General features: G+C 44.7%; 1 protein-coding gene across 1 annotated transcript; it reads left to right on the forward strand.

Annotated features, from left to right (window-relative positions):
- Positions 1-2,144: 2,144 nt before the first annotated feature.
- LOC311044966 (protein crumbs homolog 1-like) lies at positions 2,145-13,677 on the forward strand (the record flags this gene model as incomplete). The annotated part of the gene is made up of 10 exons (XM_084056775.1): positions 2,145-3,147; positions 4,640-4,836; positions 5,373-5,726; positions 6,651-6,816; positions 9,115-9,456; positions 9,799-10,033; positions 10,403-10,789; positions 11,471-11,596; positions 12,171-12,489; positions 13,654-13,677. The coding sequence occupies 10 exons, from the start codon at positions 2,145-2,147 to the stop codon at positions 13,675-13,677; spliced, it is 3,153 nt and encodes a 1,050-aa protein (XP_083912901.1).
- Positions 13,678-13,929: the final 252 nt, after the last annotated feature.

Genomic DNA, 13,929 nt, shown 5'->3' on the forward strand with positions numbered 1-13,929 from the left:
TGATCACATTTTAATCAATATTGAGAAAATGTAGATACTTTGTTTTTTAACTCCCTTTCTTACTCATGGTTTAGCAGTTGCATGCTGTAGTTTGCTATGCATTTCACAGGATGGTTAAATTACCCCTCCAATCACATTAATAATTATTGTGGCCCGGACCACTAAGGTCCAGACACTTAGGCTCTAATCCTCTAATGTAGCCTGACAGCGCTTGGCTTGTTCGAGTTCCGGTCCTGACGATCTTTGCTGCATGTCTCTCCCCATCTCTTGCTCCCCCCCAAAAAAAAAAATATATATATATATATATATATATATATATATATATATGCATTGTGGCAATGTAATTGTCAAAATGATGTGCAGAAAAAAACATCTAGGATCTCAAATGAACATAGCATGGTCTTAAGAAATGGTCTGATGTAATAACATCTGCTGAGGTTTTACTGTAAGGGCAAAGGTAGGCCTCAAGAATAGATTATTGTCCACTACTATTGGGCTCTAATCCAGCAACATGTTCTGGCCAAATATGCAACAGAGCGTATTTTGATTTTTGAGCCTGTTGTATGAGCAGAGTGTCGGTATCCATGGCAACAAATTGTCAAACCGTGTGAATTTCATGAAAGTTCTTTTGGGCTTTTTGCAAAAGGCTACAACAACATAGATCAGAAACTTGGTGTTTTGCCTGGTCTCAATCCTGTTGATATTATGCTAAATATGAATGTCAAAATGTGTAATTCCCTCCTTCAGGTGAGACACCATGACTACTACTGTCCGTTATGTAACTACATTGAGGACTCTATCCGGGAAAGATGGCTCAAATTAGCCGTCTGAACACCTTTGACACCACTCAATAAGTAACACACTGTAAGTGCATTAGCTTAATCCTCTCTATCTTCCTCGCACCGATCTCACACAGTAATATCCTGAGTGTTAACTGAACTCCAAAGAGTGTACACATGGACACTGCATAGGCCTACTCTCTTTGTAGTTACAGGTCCCTCTGTCTGATCCCACACCTCTCAGAGTTAAATTAACACTGAGCATTTAACTGTGGAGCATTAGACAGACAGTGAATACATGCATGGCGGAACAGAACTGAACATGGATTTGACATGTTTTTACGCAGCTCTCTTCTCTACCACAGCGTGAGCAAAAATGGAGCCATAATCATAGATCTATTCATTGGGAGGACTTGTCGAGGACAATGATGAAATTAAGCCTGTACATTGGGATTTCATGGTTGCTTTTTGCAGGTAATCTTGCCCTCTTGTAATTCTAGTTGGCTACAGACCCAGGTCAAATCACATTGCCAGGTACTTTGGTAAATGTAATTAGTATAGGCCTACTCTTGTGTGAATATCGACCTCCTAGTCACAAATTGGATTGTCCTGATGCAGCAGAACCCAACTTGTAAACAATAATTGTTAAGAACTGGTATGTTGTTGATCACTGATGCATGCTTTGGAGATAGCTTTCTGCACAGGTTACCGCTATAGGAGGACATTATAAAAGACAGATTAAGCTACTGCTGGGTGTAAATCATAGTAGTGGACAAGTAACTTCTATTGTTGCAGTTATCATCTTTTAAAATAAAACAAAATAAAAAAGCTTATGATAATAACATTTGCACCAACCTGACATTTCAGTCGGCTACCATTTACAAGTGGTTAATCAAGCTCAGCTTCATTCTGAAAGCTAAAACGATAAACCTCTAGAATTACATTCCCACGTACAGTGTTGTTGTCTAAACTACACTGACAACCAGTTGATTAAAGTATGCATCATTTTATTTATAACTTTTAACCACATAGGCCATGGTATTTTACAACAGTAAAATTGTACAACAGTACTGCGTGGCGAAAATAGCTTTAAGCTTGTAGAGCTGCTATTTCCGCAATGTTTGACAATTGGATTTTGCTTAGTAATGACATGGCCAAGGAATGAGCTCGGCCCTGGCCTCCCTAGGTTGGCAGAGGGAGTGTAGTGCCCAGGATTACATAGACAATTGGCACTGGGTGTAAAAAATGGGGTTACAAAATCGTGGGACAAAAACTTTAAGTAAAGAGTAATGACATGGCCAAAATAGGTTAGTGGTTAAAATAAGCAGTTTTATTTCTGTTTTAAATGACATTAATCAAATATTGATGTTTACAGGCACTCTCTCTGATCAGGAAATCAAAGGATGTGAACAGCAGCCGTGCCAAAACGGTGGCATATGTGAGAGCCAAAATGGAGGTTTCAGGTGCCTTTGCTCGGAGCGGAGCCAAGATGGCCGTCTGTACGGCGGGCGGACCTGCACGGTCGCGCTCACAGGCTGCGATGGTGCCTCGTGCAAGAACGGCGGAATGTGCTCTCCCCTGCTCATCAACGATCAGCACACTCACACGTGCGTTTGCCTTGCCGGCTTCACTGGCCCAAAATGCCAGACGCCCACGGCCTTCTCCTTTGAGACCCGAGGCTCCGTGCGCGTAGAGACCCCCCTCGCAGACCCGCAGGCCCCTCTCAACGTTACGTTCAGCTTCAGGACGGGGCGGCCCGTCGGCGCCCTGCTGCAGCGCAGAACGGGCGCCGACGACCCGCACCTCCTCGCCGTCGAACTCAAAGACGGCCGTCTCCGCCTCACCAGCCTGACGGGTCAAGGGTCAAGCAGGGCGTTGGTGCAGGAGCTCCCAGAGGTCGTGTCTAATAACAAGTGGCACACGGTGGAAGCGTTGTTGGGCGGCGCCGTCAGCCGGATCAGGCTGCTCTGCACCGATGGCGGCTGCGACAGGCACGGCATCACCGAGACCCGACAACTCCGCCCAGGCCCTGGCCCTGACCCTGCCTCTGCCGCCGTGCCAGGTTCCCCCCTCCGCCAAAGCCTCCTCATAGGAGCAGCCGGGCTGGCTCAGGGTTCGGGCACAGCGGTGGATGGACAAGGCGCTTTCCTGGGCTGCCTCCGGGACGTGCTGGTCGATTCACAGCTGGTGGTGGTGCTGCCCGGGTCAGAGGGGTCACACGCCCAGGTGAACGTCACCGTGGGATGCAGTGACAAGGACAAGTGCGACGACAGCCCGTGTCAGAACCGGGGACGTTGCGTGAGCCAGGGATGGAGGAGCTATGTGTGCGAGTGCCAAAGACCATATGAGGGCCCCAACTGTACAGAGGGTAAGAACACACAATCAATATCAGCAGTATGGAAAGTGGGTTTGCGTCTGTCTGTGTGTGTGTGTGTGTGTGTGTGTGTGTGTGTGTGTGTGTGTGTGTGTGTGTGTGTGTGTGTGTGTGTGCGTGTGCGTGTGTGTGTGTGTGTGTGTGTGTGTGTGTGAGGGGGGGGGGGTTGAACACATCTTGTTCAACCCCCCCCCCCCCCCCGATATTGAGAACCACAGCTGCAGAGAATACAAATTAAGCCAATTAACATGCTTGAGAACCACTGCCCATAGCGAAATTAATAAAGTTGTATGAAGTTGTAGTCAAACTGAGGGGTAGTGTTGCGTTTCCAGATGATCATGAACTCCTACAGATATGTCTGGGACATGAAATTGCAAGGTAGTTGCTAGAACAGCAGCGAGAATGGCTGCTAGCAAACATTGTTCTGCAATACAGCTTAATTTGAACTCTCCTATTTGTTTCCATCCAGTTTTAGCATTGGAGGCTGAGAAATTGTCACCAGACTCTAGTTGAGACTGCGTTTACACTGACTTGTGAGTCTACCTGAGGAGGTAACACTCTATAGACAGATAAACATAGCCGGTAGACTTTAAAAGGAGCTTAGCGACAATGAAAATAGAACGGCTGAGGTTCCAAGAAAGGTTTAAAGAAACGTGGGATTCAGTAATGACACGTGTAAGCGATTCCCATGCCAGTTGTCCATAAAAAGCCGCCCCAATCACTGTGATTGGCTGGGAGGGAGAGCTCGTGTAGACACGGAGGGGACACTTGTTTTGGTTCACGTGACTGTTTTTAATGTATTATTATTATTTTTTAAATTAATAAATGTTTTGGGCTTTTATTTGATAGTATACAGTAGACTGACAGGAAATGGGGAGAGAGATGGGGAGTGACACGCAGCAAGGGTCGTCGGAATCGGGATTCGAACCCACGACACGCTGTCAGGCTGCATTAGGTGCCCGGACCGCTACCCCAGCCGTCCGGGCCTGGTTCACCTGATAACCTGTTCCGCCCACCACAGCTTGCCAACTCTGCTCGCTCGTTGGCGACGGCGCATTAGACCATCGGCTACTCGCCTATAGTGGCGTGCTCGCTTAGCAGCTAGCTTGGGCACACCTCATGAGCCTCAAAGCCTCGCTGTCGGTGCGCCTGCCTTGTTTTCAAGTGAATCAATAACCTCTTAAACCATATACTTGAGTCCCCCAGCTAGGGCTCTATACTAGGCCCCCACCTGTTTTTGCTCTACAATAAATATCTTTGTCGAAAATCGTTAATCTACAAGCTCTCAGCGTGTCTATTTCTTTGCCGAATGTTTGCCCCAGAATAGAAACGCTAGGGTTCCTTTAAAAAGTCATGCATTTGTTGAACAAAAACCTTGCACATACGCAGGATGTTCAGTGAACCAGAGTCACACACCGTATCAATGGCAGCACAATATGCATGCCTTTGTTTAAATGTGGCTTGTGTCTCTCTGTGCCCATTGCAGAGTACATCACTGCCAGGTTTGGAAATGAAAACATGGGAAGCTATGGGGTCTTCTCATTGGACGACCATCCTGGAAGCGCCGTAACCGTGTCCATGTTCATCCGCACCAGACAGTCCAGTGGCGTGCTTCTCGTCCTGGCCAACAGCACCAGCCAGTACCTCCGCTTGTGGCTAGAGCAGGGCAGGGTCAAAGTTCAGGTCAGTGGAGTAAATTAACTAAGTACATGTACTCAAGTACTGTACTTAAGTACAATTTTGAGGTACTTTTACTTTACTGGAGTATTTCCAATTGTCTATACTTTTACTTCTACTCCACTACAACTCAGACGCAAATATTGTTCTTTTACTCCACTACAATTATTTGAAAACTTTAGTTAATTGTTACTTTGCTGGTATAAATTAATTATTAAATATTATTTATTATTTTATTTATAATAATTAATTATTTATTCAAGAACATACATTAACCACTTTAGCCCTATTTTATACTCCACAAGCTCACAACATGACGCATCGCGACGCGTTCTGAGCTTGTAGAGCTGCTATTTTCAAACATTTTAGTACTTTTACTTTTGGTACTTTAACTACATTTTGATACCAACACTTTTGTACTTTTACTCAAGTCAATTTTGAATTCCGGACTTTTGACTTGTAACAGAGCACTTATACATTGCGGTATTGATACTTTTACTTGTGTAAAATATTTGAGTACTTTTTTCCACCACTGGGTTCAGGTCAACACCTTTGAAAGCCTTCGAGGCCTAAGCGTGATCAGCAACGGCCATTTCCACCTGCTGACGGTCAAGGTCCAAGGTGAGACCGCCTCCCTGTTCCAGTCGGCCCAGAGCCAGGGCTCCTTCCCCGTCAGGCATGTCCAGGCCCACCCCGGGGACCTGGTTTACGTCGGGGGCCTGCCGGACCCCAGGGCCTCTGCCGCGTTCGGCGGCTACTTCAAGGGCTGCGTCCAAGACCTGAGGATCAACGGCAAACGACTGCAGTTCTACCCCATAGCCACCTCAGTGGCCGCCTACCGTCTGGAGCGGCGAGTGAACGTCGCACAAGGATGCAGCAGCGACAACGCATGCGCCGTGAGTGACTGATTACGAGTTTTGTTTCCTAAAAGTACAATCCCATCGCTCTGCAAGGGAATGGTTTTCATTTGTACTCTATTAACGTCCTTACAGACTGGGTGTTTTATTAGGTCTGGCCCCTCTCAATAGAGATTGGATTTCTCTCCCGCCGAAGTAGTGATGGACCAATCAGGGCCCAGTGTGCAAATATGGGGCGGGTTTATCACCAGAGGCATTTTTTTAATTTGCCCCTCGGAAAAGCAGGTTCCACACAGAGATTCCAGACTATTATCTACACAGTGATATTAGTCTGGCCATGCCAGGCTAGTTTTATGTGGGATTAATTCACCCAGGAAAAAATAAATATATAAACATATACACACACACATCCACACAGAACACAAATATTACGTGGCGATAAAGCAACATAATTTTTATTCGGAACCAGGTGGATTTTTCTGAGCTTCCACATTGCGAATAAAGGCATCATCAGCCTGTATGAATGAGGCATCAGCTAGTGCTACACAGTATATGAATACTTTTGACGTGAAATATTTGCTGGCGAGTATTTCGTATTGTTTATTCACCATGCCCCCCCGGTGTGTGAAGGTTTCACCCACGTCTAGCCAGGTCATAGGGTTTGAAAAAAAGTTTTCAAAGTTTTCAAAAAGTTTTCAAAAAGTTTTCAAAAAGTTTTCAAGAATGTTAAAGCAGTATGTAACCTTTAGTGAATAAAATGTTATTTTGTCCAATCTCTATGGTAGAGTATGTTAATACAATATAACTTATAGCCTACTTTTGAGACATTTAGATCCTGTGTCAGTAGTAATAATGTCAGCACTTACGAGTTAAGAGCAGGAAAGTTACATAATAGTGCAGCATTAATACATTTTCATAATAATGAAAAACTCTCCAATTCTTTTTTTTCGTCTTTTCCCTTAGATCAATCCCTGTCTGAACGGGGGCGTGTGTTACTCCATGTGGGATGACTTCAGCTGTAGCTGCCCCCCCAACACCGCGGGGCAGCGCTGTGAGGAGGTGAAGTGGTGCGAGTTATCTCCGTGTCCCTCCTCTGCCGTCTGCCAGCTGCTCTCCCAGGGCTTTGAGTGTGAGTGTGTTGGGGGGTCAAAGAAGGGTTGTTGCAGAGATTTGTGCTTTCTTGTTTACAGTTTACAGTTTAGGCCAGGGGTCTTCAATGTTTTTCAGGCCATGGACCCCCTAGCTGAGAGAGAGATAAAGCAGGGACCCCCACTATATTGTATAAAATTGTGTTTTAGATTTTTTTAAAATGTTTTACTTGGTCTGCTCCCCCCCCCCCTACACCTATACCTCTTTGCCAAAAAATAGCAGATCTACAAGCTCACAACGCCGTTGTGAGCTTGTAGATCTGCTATTTTTGGCTAAAGTTCTCCTCAGAATAGAGATGCTAGGGTTCAAGGGTTCTTAATCGAGAGCGACTTACAGTAAGCAAGGACACAAGATAATACATCATAATACATCATAATAATGCACATAATACATCAAATGCTTAAAAATAGTAATCTAATAATAAAGTAATACATAAGTTAACCAATAATCTAATAATAATTAATACATACGTAAACCAAGAACCTATCATCAGCCTACATTGAAACTATACACACTATAGGATGCCAGGTCAACAATGACCTGGCATCTGTCTCTATATATCATGCTATCTAAGTTACATTTTAGCCTTTGCATAATCCTGCAAGGTCGTCAAGGCTAGGGCTGTTTACAATCATAAATAAACATTTCCCAACCTTTTCTGGATCAGGGGCCCGTTTGAAAAATCTTGAAAGTGTTTGCGGCCCACCCAAGATCTGACCACTTAGTGGTCAGATGGGTAGAATGAACATGCATTTTCAGAGCTTTCAAGCATTTTCAGGATTGTGTTCCGGGCTTGGATCAATGGAAGTGGAACTAATGTAAGTTCCTATTCATCAGTATCACAATGAAAACAAATTTTTCAAGGTTTTAAAGAAAAAATACCATTACATTTTTTTTTATGCATAGGTTCTTTATGTTTGTTATATTATCATTCAAATCATAGTGTTTTGCCCACTTGCAATATCCTCAGGGTTAAGCCGTTGGCCATTTCCTTTTATATTCTGAAGGATGAAAAAATAAGACTTTTTTTCTAAACTATTTCTCTCAGGGATAAAACAAAAGCACTTCTCTAGCAAGCATGCACAGTCAAACAAAAAAAATAATAATCCATTTTAAAATAGCATACTATGTCTATCTATACTTGTACCCAGGCCATTTCTATTCTTCACTCAGAGGACCGTCTGCACTGAGAGTCCCTGAAGTGCATTCATTCATTAAGACGATGGAAAATTACAGTGTGCTTGATTACAGTAGGGACACAGAGCCATTGTAGGGACCCTTCAGCAGATTCGTCCATGTCCTGTTAATCCCCAGTCAGATTAAATCTCCCGCCTCTGGAGGTTCATAATAATGAGGCATGACAGGCATGACAGGATTCAATTCAGTGGTTCTCAAACCGTTTAATAGGCTCTATGCATAGGAACCATATTGGACGGAAATTGGGCCTCTTCCTTACTTCCTTCACAGGTGTTACCAATGATACTAATGAAGGCTCTGTTCCATTTAGTGTAGCACAGTGGTTCTCAAACCTTTTAATTTCTAGGACCCCCATAACTCTGAGAGTGTACAAATGGAACCAAATTGATGACCGGCATCGGTTCCGGTAGGAGACACAAAGAGTCTCCTTTGTGTCTCCTACCGGAACCGCTACCTACCGGTCCACCGGTCATCAAATTATTGGCTTAGGAATGCGACAAAAAACAAAAAACATTCATGAATTCAAGTCTCCATGGGGTGACTAATCGATAGGAAAAAAAGTACATTTCTTGGGTGAACTATCCCTTTAAGTCAGGGGTATTCAACGTTTTTCAGGCCAAGGACCCCCTAGCTGAGAGAGATGAAGCAGGGAACCCCCTCTGTGTTATATAAAATTGTGTTTCAGATTAAACTTTTTTTTTTTACTTGGTCTGCTCTTTTCCCCCTCTACACCTATACCTCTTTGTCAAAAATAGCAGATCTACAAGCTCGGCGTTGTGAGCTTGTAGATCTGCTATTTTTGGCTAAAGTTCTCCTCAGAATAGGGATGCTAGGGTTCTAGTGATTAATGTAAAAGGGAAAAATCCTATCACACAAAGATTTGGTGGACCCCCTGTACAGGGCCGTGCTTTGCTGTAGGCAAGGTTCGGCGGCCGCCTGGGCCACATCACAGGCAGGGGGCCCCATGAAAGTAGCCCCGTAGTAGCTCTTAGGACCCCCTAGGGGTCCCTGACCCCCTGTTGAAGACCCCTGCTTTAAGTGGTTAACTGACTTCCTCGCTTCCGCCGTTTCAAACTCACAGGTTTGTCTAACGTGACCCTCAGAGGTGACCGCGGCCTCCTCTCCTACCGAGGCAACGGGAAGATCACGCGCAGCCTCAGCGGCGTCTCCCTCAGCCTCCGCACCCGGCAGTCTGACGCCATGCTCCTGCACGCGGAGACGCCGGGCTCCGGCAGCTACGTCACCGTCTCCCTCCGGGACTCGCGCCTGCTGATGGAACTCCAGGCCGGTGGTGAGGAGGGCTCCCCCGCGTTGACGGTGCAATCCCGGGGTCCGCTCAGCGACGGAGAGTGGCACGCCGTCGAGCTCAGCATGGAAAACGAGAGCCTCCGGAGCTCCAGATGGATTCTGGCTGTAGATGGAGGTATTGTCACAACGTATGTTTGGACATACTCAGTTCCAATGGGGGAGGGATATGGATATCCCCCCACTTTTGGGATGAAGAAAAAGAAGAAACCTCCGACATCTACACTTCGAGTAAATTTGTACCGAATTAACCGAATGAATGTAACAAAAACACCCCCAAAAAGTTGGGTGTTATGTCATATCTGCCCAGTGCAATGTTTTTGCCTAAAAGGCAACCAGAAATGTCATTTTTAGTTATATGTTCCAATGTTCAATGCCAAAAACACGTAAATCGTTAATCACAATCATCTGTACGACAATGAATCCTCAACTAAAATGTTATGATCCTGACAACCCCCAGACGGAGGCAAAGGGGAGACCCGCGTGTCGGCCACGAGTGCCGGGAACCTGGATTTCCTCCGAGAGGGAGTGGACATCCACGTTGGGGGACTGGGGCCGGACGGCGGCGGTGGCGGCGGTGCCAGCCTGGCCGGGTGTCTGGGCCCCGTGGCGATCGGGGGACTTCACCTGCCTTTCTACGGGGACGCCGAGCTCAACCTGCCGAGACCCCAGGAGGAGCAGTTTGTCAGAACGACGTAGGTTTCACAATTAATCGTATAATCGCAATTATTTGAGATAATCTTGATTATCTTTGCATAATCGTCATAATCGTTGTCCATGTTGAACATTTTTCAACATGAAAAAAATGTTGTAAGCTTGTAGATCATTTCTGCTTTTCTTTTACATGTATAACACTATTAAATATGTTAATAATTTCTTTGTATATTTAAGTTATTTGTCAAATGTGCCCTATGGAATTTTTTATTACAAAGCCTAAATGACAAACATTCATACGGTTTCATATTCATACCTTCCAATGTTCAATACCAAACACACAATTGAATCGTTAATCGCAATTATTTGAGTGACAATTCATCTTCAACTTAAATTTGTAATCGTGACAGCCCTAGAACGACTACGACGACCACCCCTCAGTACGGCTGCTACGGGGGTCGGGTGTGCGAGCCCAACCCCTGCCAGAACCAGGGCGTGTGCGAGGAGCTGTTCGACCTGTCCCGGTGCGCGTGTCCTCCCGGGTGGGCGGGCCCGCTGTGCCAGGACCCGGCCGACACCTGCGCCACCGGCCCGTGCGTCCGCGGCACGTGCGCCGTCCTGCCCGGCGGGGGAGGAGGATACGAGTGCACGTGCGAGACGGGGTACAGCGGCGCCCGGTGCGAGGTGGAGGTCAACACGTGCGAGGGGAACAACTGCAGCCGCGGAGCGACGTGCCTCAGAGGCCTCCGCGACTATTCCTGCCTCTGTCCTCACAACACCACGGGCTTGTATTGCGAGTAAGCTCAACTTTCTTTCTAAAAAATATGTCAATAAGTGGTGGAAAGAAAGTAACATTTACAGTGCATTTACTCAAGTGCTGTGTTTTAAGTAAAATGTAGAGGTGCTTGTACTTTACTTGAGTATTTCTGTTTGTCGACACTTTAAATATTGTACTTTTTATTCCACTACAATTATTAGAAAAGTGCAATCACAAAACATGCATTAATCAATTAAGCCATATATTATGTTTCGGCTATTCAAAAATAGCTGATCTACAAGCTCTCAACACGTGAATTGTGATGTGATGTGATGTGACGTGTTGTGAGCTTATAGATATATGTTTTTAAAAAAAAGGTTATATAGGCCATTCATAATGAGTACTTTGAGCTTTTGTACTTTTACTCAAGTGTAATTTGGATTACCGGACGTTTACATACAGAGTAACGTAGAGTGTTTGTGCATTGTGGTATTAATACTTTTACTTGCACCACTGTCAATAACAAACACACTTGTGGTGTACTCCACAAGTGTGTTTCTTCAACCTTTCTTCCACAGCGAGAAAATCCGGGAAATCCCATGGTACATCGAGTCGATTCCGTAAGTAGCGCTAAAGAATTTACTGAAACAATTTGAATCCTACATAAATCAGATTGGGGCAGTGCCAGACTGACACATCTTCTGTTCTGTGTCTCCTATAGGTTTCCTACACTGCCTGTATCTGTGTGCCGCGGGAAGATATGGAACTACAGCTGTTTCAATGGAGGGAACTGCTCTGATGGAAGACTGAAATACTGTGAATGTCTGCCAGGGTTCCTAGGACGATGGTAGGATATATATACAGTATATTATAGAAGAGGCGGTTCACAACCTTTTCATGATCAGGGCCCACTTGAAACGTTTCGAAAGCGTTCGTGGCCCACCCATCTGACCACTGAACAAAATCGATTCATAATTGTCCCCTATTTGGGGCAAATCATTGTAGGCAGAACCTTTCAATACATTTCAAAAACTGCACAAAAAAATAGTGAAAATAGCAGATACGGGTTTGGCTATTTTCACAATTTTTGCACAACACCGTGCAACAAAGTATAAAATAATGTTTAAGTGGTTAATTGATTCATTGATATATATGTTACAGGGAAATTGGGATTCCAGGGAAATTGAAAAAAAGGAGCCCCCAGGCAATTCTGTAGAACCAACACTAGAGGGCAATGCAAGCCACACTAGACTAGAACGTCTATGCAACGTGCATAGACGTGCATGAACGTGATATACATAATTTTTTTCATGTAAAAAAAACTCACTCACATTATTCGATTAATCGAAAAAGTCATAGATAATGGACAGTTGCAGCCCTAATTACCTGTCCTATTCTGTTATTGATTCCTTCATTGCCAGGTGTGAAAGGCACGTGGACATGTGTGCTTCCAGTCCCTGTGAGCATGGAGGCTACTGCTTCAACCAGGTCAACAGCTTTACGTGCGTCTGTGACCCAAACCACTCGGGCCAGATGTGCCAGATCGACATCAGTGACTTCTACTTGTACTTGCTTCTGACCGTGTGGCAGAACATCTTCCAGCTCTTCTCCTATCTCCTCATACACGACGACGGCCCCGACGTCGAGTGGGATTGGGAATACTATGACTATGATGATGAAGCGGCTGTGGGTTCATATGAAGCGGCTGTGGCTGATGATGAAGCGGCTGTGGCTCAGGAGGTAGAGCAGGTCGGCCAATGATCCGTGGGTCGGCGGTTCGAATCCCGGCTCCTCCTCCTGTCCACATGTCGAAGTGTCCTTGGTCAAGACACTGAACCCTACACTGCCTCCAATGATTCGGTCGGCGCTAGCTTGCCACCATTGGTGTGTGAATGTGGGAAAAGTGGGGACGCTGGCGTCGAATGTTCGCCGCTCCACCTCCCAATGTCCCCTCCCTGAATGAATGAATGAACCATTGTAAGAGCGCTTTGAGTAAGTTTGAGTACTTAGAAAAGCGCCATAAAAATGCAATTCATTATTATTATTATTATTATTAAGCCATGAATTAGGCCAGTGGTTCGCAAAACTTGTGTCATGTCAAGGACCCTCAAATGAATCTGAATTTGGCCGCGGACCCCCATCTGAAAATATTTTGTGCCAGGGACCCCCTATACAAGATTTGTGTTGTTAAAATGTTTCAAATAAAATCCTTCATCCCCCCCCCCCCCCCCCAATATGTTTTGAAAATAGCAGATCTACAAGCTCACAACGCTATATTAACTCATTCTGCTGGGGGCCTCCTGGAACACCCTCAAGGAACACTGGGGGTCCCCATACCTCACTTTGAGAACCCACTGATTAGGCTTGTCCTTCGAAGTGACCATCAAGGTGTAAATGGCGAACAAATCTCAGTGAATGCTCACCCCAATACTGCAACACACTTGGCTTGGTTGAGACTGCGCCACAACCGCTAAGTTGTAAACGGAAACACACTTGGCTTGGTTGAGACTGCGCCACAACCACTAAGTTGTTTTATTTGTTCCCCAATTCACACATTGTTGATTGCTATTGTTCATGGTAAAAAAAAAGGGGGGGGGGGGGGGGGAGTCTATTTCAAAATCAAACCAACAGAGCTAGAGGTAAATGTAATAAGGAATTGTATGCAATAAAAGTAGGACATACATGTTATAGTAACTACTGATGTGTACTGACAAGGTCAGAAAGGAAATAGAAGTTACAAATGTTGTCTGTTGTGAACAGATGTACCTGCTAATGCATAACATGTTGCACAATTTGATGTGACTTCCAAAATGTGAATATAGATAATGAATGTATCCGGTTTTCATACTGAAAAGCATGCAATTGTAAAGTTACGGTGCCTTAAATTGCTGTGTTTTTTATAAGGAACACAGTTTTCTAATAGATTGAATGTTTCATAATAACTATTTTCATTCACATGTATTCTATTGGGCACAAAACTGGCCTGTTAATGTAAATAACGACAGCTGGAAAACTGTATTCACATACATATATATATGTATATATTTTTTTTCTCTCATAGAAAATAACTTGATCTGTATGACAAAGACATGCAATAAATGTATGAAAGAATGCAAACTGAGTGGTTTACAATTATGAACAAGACATGTTATACTTATTTAACAGTAACAACTTAGTTCT

Source organism: Gymnoscopelus microlampas, assembly GCF_963454915.1.
Source record: "Gymnoscopelus microlampas genome assembly, chromosome: 5".
NCBI classification, from domain to species: domain Eukaryota; kingdom Metazoa; phylum Chordata; class Actinopteri; order Myctophiformes; family Myctophidae; genus Gymnoscopelus; species Gymnoscopelus microlampas.